Below are 14,390 nucleotides of genomic sequence, written 5' to 3' on the forward strand. Positions count from 1 at the left end.
AGTTGGACCGGGGCAGCTTTTGACAGCCCCCGAGTGTTGAAAAAGTTGTCCTTGATCTGCCTGTAGTCATTCCTGACGGCCGCCCAGCGGTTCACCCGGACCCCGGCGATGATATGGCCCTCCTGGTGAATGCCACACAGCTCCAGGAAGACAGCCTCCAGCAACCTGCTGGCATCAGGAGACTGTGCAGCACCCGCGCCCAGCCCGACATACAAACTGCACACGCAGATAGATAGATAGATAGATAGAGAGACAGAGACCATGGTCACATAATCCAAAACACGACGAAAATGCATATGAATATGATCCAAACAGTAGAAAGACAATGTACCGAGTCATGCTGTCCACGCCGGGCGTGATGCTTTTTGCCGCCCTGCGGCTTCTGAAGCGGCCCTTGGTCAGCCGCTGCTGGTGCCGCGGGGGGAAGGAGATAGGGGCCTTGTCCCTGTCTGACAGCTTCTGCCAGAGAGCCCCTATCTGCCTCACCTGCGCCGGCCTGACGTACGGGCGGTCACGCAGCGCAACCAAGGCCTGGGCCAGACGTACGGCGTGCTGGTACCCGCCGTGTCCGTCTGGACCGGGTACATCCTGCAACAGACAGAGGAAAGCAAGCGCAGAGGTTAAGCATTTAATAGCCGCGGCAAAAGGCCCCTCCCTACCTCCCTCCCTCCCTCCCTCCGCCGCACAACTCAACGAGGCTTACCTCCTCCTCCTCCGCGGGCGGAAGATGGCGTAAAAGGGCCTTAATCCCGGGCAGCTCCTCCTCAAAGCCCTCATCCTCCGGCTCCTCCTCCTCCTCCTCGTCGTCCCACTCCTCTTCCATCCCGTCGCCCTCCTCGTGATCGCGGGCCATTTCCCGCTGCAGAGCGCCGTTGCCTGTCTGGGAGTAGAGGTACTCCACCCCGATGAGCTCCCCTGAGTTAAAGAGGACAAAGAGATATATGGTTAGTACCCCGCAAATAAGCATCAGAGCATTACACCCATGTTATGTACGCAGGTGTTTACCTGTGTACTCCCCAGGCTGCGTGTAGTTCTCCACCAGCGTCTGCCCCATGTATTTTTGGCTCAGCCTGTTGACGCTTCTCAGCAGCTGAGCACTGTAGCAGCGCTTGTTAGAGAGCTTGGCACCGCCGACCACCGCAGCTCGGGCGCGGTCCTCGTTCCACCTCACCAGGCCCTCCAGCAGGTACACCTGGAAGTGGAGGGCGTTGGCAGACGTGCCTGCGAGGGGAGAGACAGAGGAGGGAGAAGGACGTGACGTCAGTCAGTCAGTCAGTCAGTCTGTCTGTATGAACACACTGGCTCATCCTGACACAGGCACACACAGAGTCACACACACTCACCCGGAATGAACTGGCACAGGTGGAGGTGGAAGGACTCGAGGGAAGTGGAGCCTCGGGCGCAGCGGTAGACGGGCAGCACCACGCCGCCCCTGGTCACCTCCCCCCTCTTTGCGTAGAGCAGAACTCCCGGCGGATCCTGGATGCAGCGGAGATGGCGACGCTGCGTGCTCCAGATGTCCTCCATCATCGGGCGGTCGATGAGGGGGACACCCATGCCGTCAGTGACGTCCCACATGGTGTCCAGGAGCTCCTGGATGAGCCGCTCCGTCTCCTCCGCGCCCCTGGTGCGTCGGCGGCAGTGACGGGCCAGCTCTCTGGACGTGGGATCCAGGGGGGACTGCCTGGCCTCTTGCAGGCGTGTCACGTCCTCGGCGTCCCACTCAAAAATGGCAAACGAGAGACGTGACATGAACAGCCCATACAGCGGGTGGCTGTCGGTGGTGACGCCCCTGGCGAAGCGACGCATCAGGTGCCAGATGTCCAGCCTCACCACCAGCTGATCCCACTCGCCGAACATCTGCGCCGTCTGAAGAGGAGGAGGAAGAAGAAGACGACATTAGTTTCGCTCGGATAAATCAAGCGGCCCGTCTGTGTGGTGGTTGATGTTGTCATCTTTACCTTGCAGCGTCCGGCGACGGAACAGCAGTCCCGGTCAACATACAGCACATGAGGTGGCTCCTTTCCAGACGCACTGTAGCGCCGCATCAGCCCGTCCGCCATGGCCAACAGCCCGTCCCCCTCGGACTCGGTGAGGACCGACATGAGCACCTGCCCGTGCTCGTTGCCCACGTTGGTGACCCATGCCGCCGTCCCGGCAGCGTCGCCAGCGAGCTTCTTGGTCATCTGAAAATGAGAACCGGAGAACGTCACGTCAAGTCTGTGTGTTTGCCACGTAAAATACTTATTTATTTATTGATTTATTGCGCTTGCCTTCTTCGTGGAGTCCATCTTCAGGATGTCCCCAAAGATTGACGTGACCCTGGCTTTCGTCTCATCCAGGCGGCCGAGGGCCTCCTTGGCGTAGACAGATATCAGCCAGGGCACGCTGGGGACTGCTCTCAGGGGCGGCACCGTCACCTGCTGCGGAGCCACGCCGGGCAGCTGGAGCTGGTCCAGCACCGAAAGGTAGCGCAGGGTCCGCAGCAACCAGTCGCCGGTGTGCTGCTCCAGCAGCGCGGCACGGAGGCGGGAGGCGCTGTTGCCCAAAGTCCGGGCCTTCATCATGCCCACCACCCTCTTATCGCAAGACAACCTGCAAAGTCAGAAGGAGACTAGTGTCAGCTGACTGACACACACACACACACACACACACACACACACACACACACACACACACACACATTAACATTGCAGCTTACTTGTATGTAAGCACAGCCGGAAACTGTGCCTTGTGAGCCAGGTCCAGCTGACTCATGATGCCTTGGCCCCAAGCTGCATACTTCCTCTTACAGCCGCCGCATTCCAGGTACTCCGTGCCCATGTGGTACCAGCCACCGAAGTCCAGAACGCGGCGGACCGTTTTGTAAAGGCCAGCGCCGGTCAGCTGCCGCTTGCAGTTTGGGCAGGACAGCTTGTAGGCCCACATCCTGTAGGGCGCCCACAGGAAAAACCGGTGCTGGAAGAAGGCCTGGGCAGAGGGGATCTGGGTGTACAGGCGCCGGGCTCCCGGTGGAGTCCACCAGAGGCGCAGCTCGCTGGTCAGGACAGGATGCTTGCCAGTGCCAGTGGTAAACAGAGCCCGGCCCAACCACTCATGCTGTTCCTCCGGCAGCGTCTTCCTCCAGCCCTTGGGCAGGAGCTGCGTGGACAAGCGCATGGCATATACAGATTAAACTCGAGCAGATGATATTGACAAATACACACAAGTCGTTCCCGCACTTTTACCTGTGCACCGGTGAGCAGCAGCGGGGGCTGATGAGGTGCATCGCCCGTGGGCTGGTGAACAGCAGGCACCTGTGGTCTTGCCAGGGTGGGTCCAGCTTGGGAAGCTGTCAAATACACACTCAAGTTGTCACACTGATATACATACATGCGCATATATATATATATATATATATAGTCAACATCAGGGTTGTCACAATAGTAACAATGAGGTTTAAGTCAAATACACTCACGCAGTGTGTCCACCTCCATGGCAGCCGCAAAGAGCTCATCATCGTCCGACAGCTCTATTATGTCATCCGCTGATGGCACGCCTTTGTTTCAGAGGAGGACAACAGAATGTGATTATTAACATTTGAACACACTACGCATTAGCTATTGCGGGCAGGCAGGCAGCCAAGCAAGCAAGCAAGCAAAAAGGCAGGCAGGCAGGTAGGCAGGCAGGCAGGCAGGCAGGTAGGCAGGCAGGCAGGCAGCCAGGCAGGCAGGCAGGCAGGCAGGCAGGCAGGCAGCCAGGCCTTACTCGATGCAGGCTGCGACGCTCTCTGCTGAGCCGGGGGAGCAGCTGGAGGAGGGGCAGCAGCCGACGGCCCTGCTGCTGACCCTTCTTTCTCCCGGCCCAGTATGTACACCTGTACAGTGTGCATCCGCGACCCCATGCCGCACCGCTGGGTTTTAATCCACCGCTTGTAGCTGCAGGCGGGAAAAAAAAACAAAGTATCGTGTCAACACGCGTCAGCTTGCATCCTCAACTGCACCTGTGGCCGAAATACTTACGTTTTACACTCTGTGCTGGTGGACTCGTACAGGGCTTGGAGCGACATGCCGGCATGCGCACCGAACCCCACCAGCGTCCGGTCCATGGCCCTCACCGACACCAAGCCCTCGCGCATCCGACGAGACTCGATCAGCTGCACCATCTGTGGGAGCAGCCGGGCGTAGGAGGCGAGGGCGTCCTTGTTGGCAGCAAGAGGCGACTGGGAGCTGTCCCCGGCTTCCCTCTCCTGCATGTGGGACACAAGGATCCCACACGCGTAGCCCACATCATGGCTGAGGAGCCACTTGAAGGTTTGACCCCGGTACTGGCCAAACTGGAGCTGGCTCTCACTGAGCACCAGCTGCCAGCACTCAGGGTCTCCTTCAGCCTGGAGGATGCGGGCCTTGGCCTCCTCCCTCACCGCCTCTGGTCCCTTCACGGTGAAAGACGTGGTGGGCCTACGGCTCTGTTGGGCCACCTTAAACGCATCGTTTGAGGCCTTGAGCATCAGTGTGGTGGATGACGGCAGGAACCTGAAAACTGGACGGAAATCCATTCTGCAAAGACATTTAGCAGACAACCTGCAACGTTAGATGTGACAAAACAGTGACACACATAAAAGAATATGAATACAACCAGTCCATGGAGATACTATAGATATTTACAGTAGAAGGCGATTAATACGTAATTTGTGACAAGATACTTAAGAGCAGAGTACTTTTGTATTTAAAATAGTCTGTGAAGATTTGATTTAATCTTGACCCTTGACCTTTATTCATTTTTCTGTGCAGAACTTGATGTACAGTCATTTATTTAGGCTCTTTACCTGTGTATATACATCTTTTGCTGTTATAGTATACATAGGCCTAATGTGTGATGCTATTCACATGTGATGCATATTTTCTTGTTTTAATGGGGGGGGTTTGGTTTGTTTTTTAATGTTAAAAGTTCATCCAAATCGAGAAAAAGTATTTCCCTTTTTTTAAATACATGTATTATATTGTATTACATTTTCTGGCACCAGTGTTTTGTATTTTATTTGAATACATTTATTTGGCGGGGTATTTTGTGTCTTGTATGAAAAACATTTTGATGTATTTTTGCCCATTTCTGGATACAACACATATACTCCTGTACAGTTAGCAGAATTTACATGAGGCCGGGTTGATGTGAGCGTAGTGTACGGAGAGTTTTGACCGTGAAACACAACCCTTTCCCGGCGTAAAAGTACAGGGAGCCCGCGATCAAGCTAGCGGTCTGTACGGACATTTTTCACCGTGAAACACTCCCTCTACCTGGCGTAAAAGTACATGGAGCCCGCGATCAAGCTAGCGGTCTGTACGGACATTATTGACCGTGAAAACCTCCCTCTACCCGGCGTAAAAGCACATGGAGCCCGCGATTAAGCTAGCGGTCTGTACGGACATTATTGACCGTGGAAAAAATGACTTTTCGCGGTGAATTACGCCGGAATAAGGCGCCGACATTACAATGACCTTACTGTACATGCATTGTTTAACCGTGACACTCGACAGAAACAAGCAAACAGCAGAAAAAGAACACTAAACATGCACAGTCGATGCTCACATCTCGCTTGGTAGTGTTGATCTTTATTCTCCCGTTTGATGTGTGTTTCTTGCGAAGTTCACCGGCAGAATGAACAGAGCCTTCGCGCTGACCCCATTCAACCTGAGCAGCAAGCCAATCAGCGTGGCGTTCTACAGTCACCGGCCAATCGGGCAAAACAAGAATTTGGCCATCTTCTGATTGGCTTACAAGTGTAGAACCCGAAAGGTGGGGGCTTGGAGGAGGTTTAGAATCGGAGCAGAGACCATCTGCCCCCACCAGGCGCAAGGATGACACGCAAATTCGTGAAGCGTTTCCATATTTTGGTCAAAAAATTATTTTGTCACAGGGCTACTTTCATCCTTTTCTAGGAATCGTCCGGTGTTCTTTGTTCCAGGAAGCTTTACTCTGAGCCTCTTTATGAATTCACACAGTAAAAACTTTAAGGATGTAGCCATTATCAATGAATTGGTGACCGTTAGGCTGAGGCCAGTGGTGCTCAAACGTGCTGCTGACAATGGGTATGACCAAAGTTTAGCCTCCTGTCTTTTTTTACCGTAGCAAAGGGTCCACTTACATGAAGGGGGAATATACAGGCACCACTGCAATGAAGCTAGTGTACTTGCTCCGGCAGTACATGTAATAAATTGGATACGATACAGGAAGATTAGCATGGCCCCTGCGAAAGGATGACACGCAAATTCGTGAAGCGTTTCCATATTTTGGTCCAAAAATTATTTTGGAACAGGGCTACTTTCATCCTTTTCTAGGAATCGTCCGGTGTTCTTTGTTCCAGGAAGCTTTACTCTGAGCCTCGTTATGAATTCACACAGTAAAAACTTTAAGGATGTAGCCATTATCAATGAATTGGTGACCGTTAGGCTGAGGCCAGTGGTGCTCAAACGTGCTGCTGACAATGGGTATGACCAAAGTTTAGCCTCCTATCTTTTTTTACCGCAGCAAAGGGTCCACTTACTTGAAGGGGGAATATACAGGCACCACTGCAGTCAAGCTAATGTACCTGCTCCGGCAGTACATATAATAAATTGGATACGATACAGAGAAGATTAGCATGGCCCCTGCGAAAGGATGACACGCAAATTCGTGAAGCGTTTCCATATTTTGGTCCAAAAATTATTTTGGAACAGGGCTACTTTCATCCTTTTCTAGGAATCGTCCGGTGTTCTTTGTTCCAGGAAGCTTTACTCTGAGCCTCTTTATGAATTCACACAGTACAAACTGTGGGCATGTAGCCATTTTCAATGTATTGGTGACTATTAGAGAAATGCCTGTGAGGCGAAAAACATTCTTCCTAAAATGGGTGTGACCCAAGTTTAGTCTCTTCCTTTTTTTAACCGTAGCAATGGGTCCACTCACCTGAAGGGGGAATATATTGGAACCACTGCAGTTACAGTAGTGTACTTGCTCCGGCAGTACATATAATAAATTGGATACGATACAGAGAAGATTAGCATGGCCCCTGCGAAAGGATGACACGCAAATTCGTGAAGCGTTTCCATATTTTGGTCCAAAAATTATTTTGGAACAGGGCTACTTTCATCCTTTTCTAGGAATCGTCCGGTGTTCTTTGTTCCAGGAAGCTTTACTCTGAGCCTCGTTATGAATTCACACAGTAAAAACTTTAAGGATGTAGCCATTATCAATGAATTGGTGACCGTTAGGCTGAGGCCAGTGGTGCTCAAACGTGCTGCTGACAATGGGTATGACCAAAGTTTAGCCTCCTATCTTTTTTTACCGCAGCAAAGGGTCCACTTACTTGAAGGGGGAATATACAGGCACCACTGCAGTCAAGCTACTGTACTTGCTCCGGCAGTACATATAATAAATTGGATACGATACAGAGAAGATTAGCATGGCCCCTGCGAAAGGATGACACGCAAATTCGTGAAGCGTTTCCATATTTTGGTCCAAAAATTATTTTGTCACAGGACTACTTCATCCTTTTCTTGTATTCTTCTGGTTATCTTTGTTCCAAGAGGCTTTTCTCTGAGCCTCGTTATCAATTCACACAGTAAAAACTATAAGGATGTAGCCATTATCAATGTATTGTTGACCGTTAGACTGATGCCAGTGATGCTCAAACGTGCTGCTGACAATGGGTATGACCAAAGTTTAGCCTCCTATCTTTTTTTACCGCAGCAAAGGGTCCACTTACTTGAAGGGGGAATATACAGGCACCACTGCAGTCAAGCTACTGTACTTGCTCCGGCAGTATATATAATAAATTGGATACGATACAGAGAAGATTAGCATGGCCCCTGCGAAAGGATGACACGCAAATTCGTGAAGCGTTTCCATATTTTGGTCCAAAAATTATTTTGGAACAGGGCTACTTTCATCCTTTTCTAGGAATCGTCCGGTGTTCTTTGTTCCAGGAAGCTTTACTCTGAGCCTCTTTATGAATTCACACAGTACAAACTGTGGGCATGTAGCCATTTTCAATGTATTGGTGACTTTTAGAGAAATGCCTGTGAGGCGAAAAACATTCTTCCTAAAATGGGTGTGACCCAAGTTTAGTCTCTTCCTTTTTTTAACCGTAGCAAAGGGTCCACTCACCTGAAGGGGGAATATATTGGAACCACTGCAGTTACAGTAGTGTACTTGCTCCGGCAGTACATATAATAAATTGGATACGATACAGAGAAGATTAGCATGGCCCCTGCGAAAGGATGACACGCAAATTCGTGAAGCGTTTCCATATTTTGGTCCAAAAATTATTTTGTCACAGGACTACTTCATCCTTTTCTTGTATTCTTCTGGTTATCTTTGTTCCAAGAGGCTTTTCTCTGAGCCTCGTTATCAATTCACACAGTAAAAACTATAAGGATGTAGCCATTATCAATGTATTGTTGACCGTTAGACTGATGCCAGTGATGCTCAAACGTGCTGCTGACAATGGGTATGACCAAAGTTTAGCCTCCTATCTTTTTTTACCGCAGCAAAGGGTCCACTTACTTGAAGGGGGAATATACAGGCAACACTGCAGTCAAGCTACTGTACTTGCTCCGGCAGTACATATAATAAATTGGATACGATACAGAGAAGATTAGCATGGCCCCTGCGAAAGGATGACACGCAAATTCGTGAAGCGTTTCCATATTTTGGTCCAAAAATTATTTTGGAACAGGGCTACTTTCATCCTTTTCTAGGAATCGTCCGGTGTTCTTTGTTCCAGGAAGCTTTACTCTGAGCCTCTTTATGAATTCACACAGTACAAACTGTGGGCATGTAGCCATTTTCAATGTATTGGTGACTTTTAGAGAAATGCCTGTGAGGCGAAAAACATTCTTCCTAAAATGGGTGTGACCCAAGTTTAGTCTCTTCCTTTTTTTAACCGTAGCAAAGGGTCCACTCACCTGAAGGGGGAATATATTGGAACCACTGCAGTTACAGTAGTGTACTTGCTCCGGCAGTACATATAATAAATTGGATACGATACAGAGAAGATTAGCATGGCCCCTGCGAAAGGATGAAACGCAAATTCGTGAAGCGTTTCCATATTTTGGTCCAAAAATTATTTTGGAACAGGGCTACTTTCATCCTTTTCTAGGAATCGTCCGGTGTTCTTTGTTCCAGGAAGCATTACTCTGAGCCTCTTTATGAATTCACACAGTACAAACTGTGGGCATGTAGCCATTTTCAATGTATTGGTGACTATTAGAGAAATGCCTGTGAGGCGAAAAACATTCTTCCTAAAATGGGTGTGACCCAAGTTTAGTCTCTTCCTTTTTTTAACCGTAGCAATGGGTCCACTCACCTGAAGGGGGAATATATTGGAACCACTGCAGTTACAGTAGTGTACTTGCTCCGGCACTACATATAATAAATTGGATACGATACAGAGAAGATTAGCATGGCCCCTGCGAAACGATGACACGCAAATTCGTGAAGCGTTTCCATATTTTGGTCCAAAAATTATTTTGGAACAGGGCTACTTTCATCCTTTTCTAGGAATCGTCCGGTGTTCTTTGTTCCAGGAAGCTTTACTCTGAGCCTCGTTATGAATTCACACAGTAAAAACTTTAAGGATGTAGCCATTATCAATGAATTGGTGACCGTTAGGCTGAGGCCAGTGGTGCTAAAACGTGCTGCTGACAATGGGTATGACCAAAGTTTAGCCTCCTATCTTTTTTTACCGCAGCAAAGGGTCCACTTACTTGAAGGGGGAATATACAGGCACCACTGCAATGAAGCTAGTGTACTTGCTCCGGCAGTACATATAATAAATTGGATACGATACAGAGAAGATTAGCATGGCCCCTGTGAAAGGATGTCACGCAAATTCGTGAAGCGTTTCCATATTTTGGTCCAAAAATTATTTTGTCACAGGACTACTTCATCCTTTTCTTGTATTCTTCTGGTTATCTTTGTTCCAAGAGGCTTTTCTCTGAGCCTCGTTATCAATTCACACAGTAAAAACTATAAGGATGTAGCCATTATCAATGTATTGTTGACCGTTAGACCGATGCCAGTGATGCTCAAACGTGCTGCTGACAATGGGTATGACCAAAGTTTAGCCTCCTATCTTTTTTTACCGCAGCAAAGGGTCCACTTACTTGAAGGGGGAATATACAGGCACCACTGCAGTCAAGCTACTGTACTTGCTCCGGCAGTACATATAATAAATTGGATACGATACAGAGAAGATTAGCATGGCCCCTGCGAAAGGATGACACGCAAATTCGTGAAGCGTTTCCATATTTTGGTCCAAAAATTATTTTGGAACAGGGCTACTTTCATCCTTTTCTAGGAATCGTCCGGTGTTCTTTGTTCCAGGAAGCTTTACTCTGAGCCTCTTTATGAATTCACACAGTACAAACTGTGGGCATGTAGCCATTTTCAATGTATTGGTGACTTTTAGAGAAATGCCTGTGAGGCGAAAAACATTCTTCCTAAAATGGGTGTGACCCAAGTTTAGTCTCTTCCTTTTTTTAACCGTAGCAAAGGGTCCACTCACCTGAAGGGGGAATATATTGGAACCACTGCAGTTACAGTAGTGTACTTGCTCCGGCAGTACATATAATAAATTGGATACGATACAGAGAAGATTAGCATGGCCCCTGCGAAAGGATGACACGCAAATTCGTGAAGCGTTTCCATATTTTGGTTCAAAAATTATTTTGGAACAGGGCTACTTTCATCCTTTTCTAGGAATCGTCCGGTGTTCTTTGTTCCAGGAAGCTTTACTCTGAGCCTCGTTATGAATTCACACAGTACAAACTGTGGGGATGTAGCCATTTTCAATGTATTGGTGACTTTTAGAGAAATGCCTGTGATGCGAAAACATTCTTCCTAAAATGGGTGTGACCCAAGTTTAGTCTCTTCCTTTTTTTAACCGTAGCAATGGGTCCACTCACCTGAAGGGGGAATATATTGGAACCACTGCAGTAACACTAGTGTACTTGATCCGGCAGTACATATAATAAATTGGATATGAGACAGAGAAGATTAGCATGGCGCCTGCGAAAGGATGACACGCAAATTCGTGAAGCGTTTCCATATTTTGGTCAAAAAATTATTTTGTCACAGGGCTACTTTCATCCTTTTCTAGGAATCGTCCGGTTTTCTTTGTTCAAGGAAGCTTTACTCTGAGCCTCGTTATGAATTCACACAGTAAAAACTTTAAGGATGTAGCCATTATCAATGAATTGGTGACCGTTAGGCTGAGGCCAGTGGTGCTCAAACGTGCTGCTGACAATGGGTATGACCAAAGTTTAGCCTCCTGTCTTTTTTTACCGTAGCAAAGGGTCCACTTACATGAAGGGGGAATATACAGGCACCACTGCAATGAAGCTAGTGTACTTGCTCCGGCAGTACATATAATAAATTGGATACGATACAGAGAAGATTAGCATGGCCCCTGCGAAAGGATGACACGCAAATTCGTGAAGCGTTTCCATATTTTGGTCCAAAAATTATTTTGTCACAGGACTACTTCATCCTTTTCTTGTATTCTTCTGGTTATCTTTGTTCCAAGAGGCTTTTCTCTGAGCCTCGTTATCAATTCACACAGTAAAAACTATAAGGATGTAGCCATTATCAATGTATTGTTGACCGTTAGACTGATGCCAGTGATGCTCAAACGTGCTGCTGACAATGGGTATGACCAAAGTTTAGCCTCCTATCTTTTTTTACCGCAGCAAAGGGTCCACTTACTTGAAGGGGGAATATACAGGCACCACTGCAGTCAAGCTAGTGTACTTGCTCCGGCAGTACATATAATAAATTGGATACGATACAGAGAAGATTAGCATGGCCCCTGCGAAAGGATGACACGCAAATTCGTGAAGCGTTTCCATATTTTGGTCCAAAAATTATTTTGGAACAGGGCTACTTTCATCCTTTTCTAGGAATCGTCCGGTGTTCTTTGTTCCAGGAAGCTTTACTCTGAGCCTCGTTATGAATTCACACAGTACAAACTGTGGGGATGTAGCCATTTTCAATGTATTGGTGACTTTTAGAGAAATGCCTGTGATGCGAAAACATTCTTCCTAAAATGGGTGTGACCCAAGTTTAGTCTCTTCCTTTTTTTAACCGTAGCAATGGGTCCACTCACCTGAAGGGGGAATATATTGGAACCACTGCAGTTACAGTAGTGTACTTGCTCCGGCAGTACATATAATAAATTGGATACGATACAGAGAAGATTAGCATGGCCCCTGCGAAAGGATGACACGCAAATTCGTGAAGCGTTTCCATATTTTGGTCAAAAAATTATTTTGTCACAGGGCTACTTTCATCCTTTTCTAGGAATCGTCCGGTGTTCTTTGTTCCAGGAAGCTTTACTCTGAGCCTCTTTATGAATTCACACAGTAAAAACTTTAAGGATGTAGCCATTATCAATGAATTGGTGACCGTTAGGCTGAGGCCAGTGGTGCTCAAACGTGCTGCTGACAATGGGTATGACCAAAGTTTAGCCTCCTGTCTTTTTTTACCGTAGCAAAGGGTCGGGGAATATACAGGCACCACTGCAATGAAGCTAGTGTACTTGCTCCGGCAGTACATGTAATAAATTGGATACGATACAGGAAGATTAGCATGGCCCCTGCGAAAGGATGACACGCAAATTCGTGAAGCGTTTCCATATTTTGGTCCAAAAATTATTTTGGAACAGGGCTACTTTCATCCTTTTCTAGGAATCGTCCGGTGTTCTTTGTTCCAGGAAGCTTTACTCTGAGCCTCGTTATGAATTCACACAGTAAAAACTTTAAGGATGTAGCCATTATCAATGAATTGGTGACCGTTAGGCTGAGGCCAGTGGTGCTCAAACGTGCTGCTGACAATGGGTATGACCAAAGTTTAGCCTCCTATCTTTTTTTACCGCAGCAAAGGGTCCACTTACTTGAAGGGGGAATATACAGGCACCACTGCAGTCAAGCTAATGTACCTGCTCCGGCAGTACATATAATAAATTGGATACGATACAGAGAAGATTAGCATGGCCCCTGCGAAAGGATGACACGCAAATTCGTGAAGCGTTTCCATATTTTGGTCCAAAAATTATTTTGGAACAGGGCTACTTTCATCCTTTTCTAGGAATCGTCCGGTGTTCTTTGTTCCAGGAAGCTTTACTCTGAGCCTCTTTATGAATTCACACAGTACAAACTGTGGGCATGTAGCCATTTTCAATGTATTGGTGACTATTAGAGAAATGCCTGTGAGGCGAAAAACATTCTTCCTAAAATGGGTGTGACCCAAGTTTAGTCTCTTCCTTTTTTTAACCGTAGCAATGGGTCCACTCACCTGAAGGGGGAATATATTGGAACCACTGCAGTTACAGTAGTGTACTTGCTCCGGCAGTACATATAATAAATTGGATACGATACAGAGAAGATTAGCATGGCCCCTGCGAAAGGATGACACGCAAATTCGTGAAGCGTTTCCATTTTTTGGTCCAAAAATTATTTTGGAACAGGGCTACTTTCATCCTTTTCTAGGAATCGTCCGGTGTTCTTTGTTCCAGGAAGCTTTACTCTGAGCCTCGTTATGAATTCACACAGTAAAAACTTTAAGGATGTAGCCATTATCAATGAATTGGTGACCGTTAGGCTGAGGCCAGTGGTGCTCAAACGTGCTGCTGACAATGGGTATGACCAAAGTTTAGCCTCCTATCTTTTTTTACCGCAGCAAAGGGTCCACTTACTTGAAGGGGGAATATACAGGCACCACTGCAGTCAAGCTACTGTACTTGCTCCGGCAGTACATATAATAAATTGGATACGATACAGAGAAGATTAGCATGGCCCCTGCGAAAGGATGACACGCAAATTCGTGAAGCGTTTCCATATTTTGGTCCAAAAATTATTTTGTCACAGGACTACTTCATCCTTTTCTTGTATTCTTCTGGTTATCTTTGTTCCAAGAGGCTTTTCTCTGAGCCTCGTTATCAATTCACACAGTAAAAACTATAAGGATGTAGCCATTATCAATGTATTGTTGACCGTTAGACTGATGCCAGTGATGCTCAAACGTGCTGCTGACAATGGGTATGACCAAAGTTTAGCCTCCTATCTTTTTTTACCGCAGCAAAGGGTCCACTTACTTGAAAGGGGAATATACAGGCACCACTGCAGTCAAGCTACTGTACTTACTCCGGCAGTACATATAATAAATTGGATACGATACAGAGAAGATTAGCATGGCCCCTGCGAAAGGATGACACGCAAATTCGTGAAGCGTTTCCATATTTTGGTCCAAAAATTATTTTGGAACAGGGCTACTTTCATCCTTTTCTAGGAATCGTCCGGTGTTCTTTGTTCCAGGAAGCTTTACTCTGAGCCTCTTTATGAATTCACACAGTACAAACTGTGGGCATGTAGCCA

The 14,390-nt window shown here is 47.5% G+C and overlaps 1 protein-coding gene and 21 non-coding genes across 22 annotated transcripts; 21 read left to right on the forward strand and 1 right to left on the reverse strand.

Annotated features, from left to right (window-relative positions):
- Positions 1 to 1,083: 1,083 nt before the first annotated feature.
- LOC133959255 (uncharacterized) lies at positions 1,084 to 4,537 on the reverse strand. The gene is made up of 7 exons (XM_062394378.1): positions 4,002 to 4,537; positions 3,748 to 3,917; positions 3,458 to 3,538; positions 3,228 to 3,331; positions 2,702 to 3,141; positions 2,415 to 2,595; positions 1,084 to 1,221 (listed from the first exon to the last, which is right to left on the reverse strand). The coding sequence occupies exons 1-7, from the start codon at positions 4,535 to 4,537 to the stop codon at positions 1,168 to 1,170; spliced, it is 1,566 nt and encodes a 521-aa protein (XP_062250362.1). The 3' UTR covers positions 1,084 to 1,167.
- A 1,628-nt stretch (positions 4,538 to 6,165) lies between these two features.
- LOC133959481 (U6 spliceosomal RNA) lies at positions 6,166 to 6,271 on the forward strand. Its single transcript, XR_009921853.1, has one exon. It is a non-coding gene; the product is annotated as a U6 spliceosomal RNA (small nuclear RNA).
- A 293-nt stretch (positions 6,272 to 6,564) lies between these two features.
- Positions 6,565 to 6,671, forward strand: LOC133959448 (U6 spliceosomal RNA). Its single transcript, XR_009921821.1, has one exon. It is a non-coding gene; the product is annotated as a U6 spliceosomal RNA (small nuclear RNA).
- A 294-nt stretch (positions 6,672 to 6,965) lies between these two features.
- Positions 6,966 to 7,072, forward strand: LOC133959503 (U6 spliceosomal RNA). The gene has a single exon (XR_009921873.1). It is a non-coding gene; the product is annotated as a U6 spliceosomal RNA (small nuclear RNA).
- A 293-nt stretch (positions 7,073 to 7,365) lies between these two features.
- Positions 7,366 to 7,472, forward strand: LOC133959504 (U6 spliceosomal RNA). Its single transcript, XR_009921874.1, has one exon. It is a non-coding gene; the product is annotated as a U6 spliceosomal RNA (small nuclear RNA).
- A 292-nt stretch (positions 7,473 to 7,764) lies between these two features.
- Positions 7,765 to 7,871, forward strand: LOC133959445 (U6 spliceosomal RNA). Its single transcript, XR_009921818.1, has one exon. It is a non-coding gene; the product is annotated as a U6 spliceosomal RNA (small nuclear RNA).
- A 294-nt stretch (positions 7,872 to 8,165) lies between these two features.
- Positions 8,166 to 8,272, forward strand: LOC133959507 (U6 spliceosomal RNA). Its single transcript, XR_009921876.1, has one exon. It is a non-coding gene; the product is annotated as a U6 spliceosomal RNA (small nuclear RNA).
- A 292-nt stretch (positions 8,273 to 8,564) lies between these two features.
- LOC133959508 (U6 spliceosomal RNA) lies at positions 8,565 to 8,671 on the forward strand. Its single transcript, XR_009921877.1, has one exon. It is a non-coding gene; the product is annotated as a U6 spliceosomal RNA (small nuclear RNA).
- Positions 8,672 to 8,965: 294 nt separating this feature from the next.
- Positions 8,966 to 9,072, forward strand: LOC133959439 (U6 spliceosomal RNA). Its single transcript, XR_009921812.1, has one exon. It is a non-coding gene; the product is annotated as a U6 spliceosomal RNA (small nuclear RNA).
- A 294-nt stretch (positions 9,073 to 9,366) lies between these two features.
- On the forward strand, positions 9,367 to 9,473 carry LOC133959476 (U6 spliceosomal RNA). The gene has a single exon (XR_009921849.1). It is a non-coding gene; the product is annotated as a U6 spliceosomal RNA (small nuclear RNA).
- Positions 9,474 to 9,766: 293 nt separating this feature from the next.
- On the forward strand, positions 9,767 to 9,873 carry LOC133959471 (U6 spliceosomal RNA). Its single transcript, XR_009921845.1, has one exon. It is a non-coding gene; the product is annotated as a U6 spliceosomal RNA (small nuclear RNA).
- Positions 9,874 to 10,165: 292 nt separating this feature from the next.
- LOC133959509 (U6 spliceosomal RNA) lies at positions 10,166 to 10,272 on the forward strand. Its single transcript, XR_009921878.1, has one exon. It is a non-coding gene; the product is annotated as a U6 spliceosomal RNA (small nuclear RNA).
- A 294-nt stretch (positions 10,273 to 10,566) lies between these two features.
- LOC133959444 (U6 spliceosomal RNA) lies at positions 10,567 to 10,673 on the forward strand. Its single transcript, XR_009921817.1, has one exon. It is a non-coding gene; the product is annotated as a U6 spliceosomal RNA (small nuclear RNA).
- Positions 10,674 to 10,966: 293 nt separating this feature from the next.
- On the forward strand, positions 10,967 to 11,073 carry LOC133959477 (U6 spliceosomal RNA). The gene has a single exon (XR_009921850.1). It is a non-coding gene; the product is annotated as a U6 spliceosomal RNA (small nuclear RNA).
- Positions 11,074 to 11,366: 293 nt separating this feature from the next.
- On the forward strand, positions 11,367 to 11,473 carry LOC133959510 (U6 spliceosomal RNA). The gene has a single exon (XR_009921879.1). It is a non-coding gene; the product is annotated as a U6 spliceosomal RNA (small nuclear RNA).
- Positions 11,474 to 11,765: 292 nt separating this feature from the next.
- Positions 11,766 to 11,872, forward strand: LOC133959511 (U6 spliceosomal RNA). The gene has a single exon (XR_009921880.1). It is a non-coding gene; the product is annotated as a U6 spliceosomal RNA (small nuclear RNA).
- Positions 11,873 to 12,165: 293 nt separating this feature from the next.
- Positions 12,166 to 12,272, forward strand: LOC133959512 (U6 spliceosomal RNA). Its single transcript, XR_009921881.1, has one exon. It is a non-coding gene; the product is annotated as a U6 spliceosomal RNA (small nuclear RNA).
- Positions 12,273 to 12,552: 280 nt separating this feature from the next.
- Positions 12,553 to 12,658, forward strand: LOC133959482 (U6 spliceosomal RNA). Its single transcript, XR_009921854.1, has one exon. It is a non-coding gene; the product is annotated as a U6 spliceosomal RNA (small nuclear RNA).
- Positions 12,659 to 12,951: 293 nt separating this feature from the next.
- LOC133959449 (U6 spliceosomal RNA) lies at positions 12,952 to 13,058 on the forward strand. The gene has a single exon (XR_009921822.1). It is a non-coding gene; the product is annotated as a U6 spliceosomal RNA (small nuclear RNA).
- Positions 13,059 to 13,352: 294 nt separating this feature from the next.
- Positions 13,353 to 13,459, forward strand: LOC133959413 (U6 spliceosomal RNA). Its single transcript, XR_009921789.1, has one exon. It is a non-coding gene; the product is annotated as a U6 spliceosomal RNA (small nuclear RNA).
- Positions 13,460 to 13,752: 293 nt separating this feature from the next.
- Positions 13,753 to 13,859, forward strand: LOC133959513 (U6 spliceosomal RNA). The gene has a single exon (XR_009921882.1). It is a non-coding gene; the product is annotated as a U6 spliceosomal RNA (small nuclear RNA).
- Positions 13,860 to 14,151: 292 nt separating this feature from the next.
- LOC133959517 (U6 spliceosomal RNA) lies at positions 14,152 to 14,258 on the forward strand. Its single transcript, XR_009921886.1, has one exon. It is a non-coding gene; the product is annotated as a U6 spliceosomal RNA (small nuclear RNA).
- Positions 14,259 to 14,390: the final 132 nt, after the last annotated feature.

The sequence above is a fragment of the Platichthys flesus genome, chromosome 8 (assembly GCF_949316205.1).
Source record: "Platichthys flesus chromosome 8, fPlaFle2.1, whole genome shotgun sequence".
In the NCBI taxonomy this organism is placed as follows: domain Eukaryota; kingdom Metazoa; phylum Chordata; class Actinopteri; order Pleuronectiformes; family Pleuronectidae; genus Platichthys; species Platichthys flesus.

What these genes read in the sequence shown, in the direction of transcription:
- LOC133959255 (XM_062394378.1), bottom strand. Translation starts at nt 4,537, where the DNA reads ATGGATTTCCGTCCAGTTTTCAGGTTCCTGCCGTCATCCACCACACTG. An exon ending in CATGGAGGTGGACACACTGC is followed by an intron (nt 3,332 to 3,457) that starts GTGAGTGTATTT and finishes TGTATTTGACAG; the next exon opens with CTTCCCAAGCTGGACCCACC. An exon ending in CCGGCTGTGCTTACATACAA is followed by an intron (nt 2,596 to 2,701) that starts GTAAGCTGCAAT and finishes CTGACTTTGCAG; the next exon opens with GTTGTCTTGCGATAAGAGGG.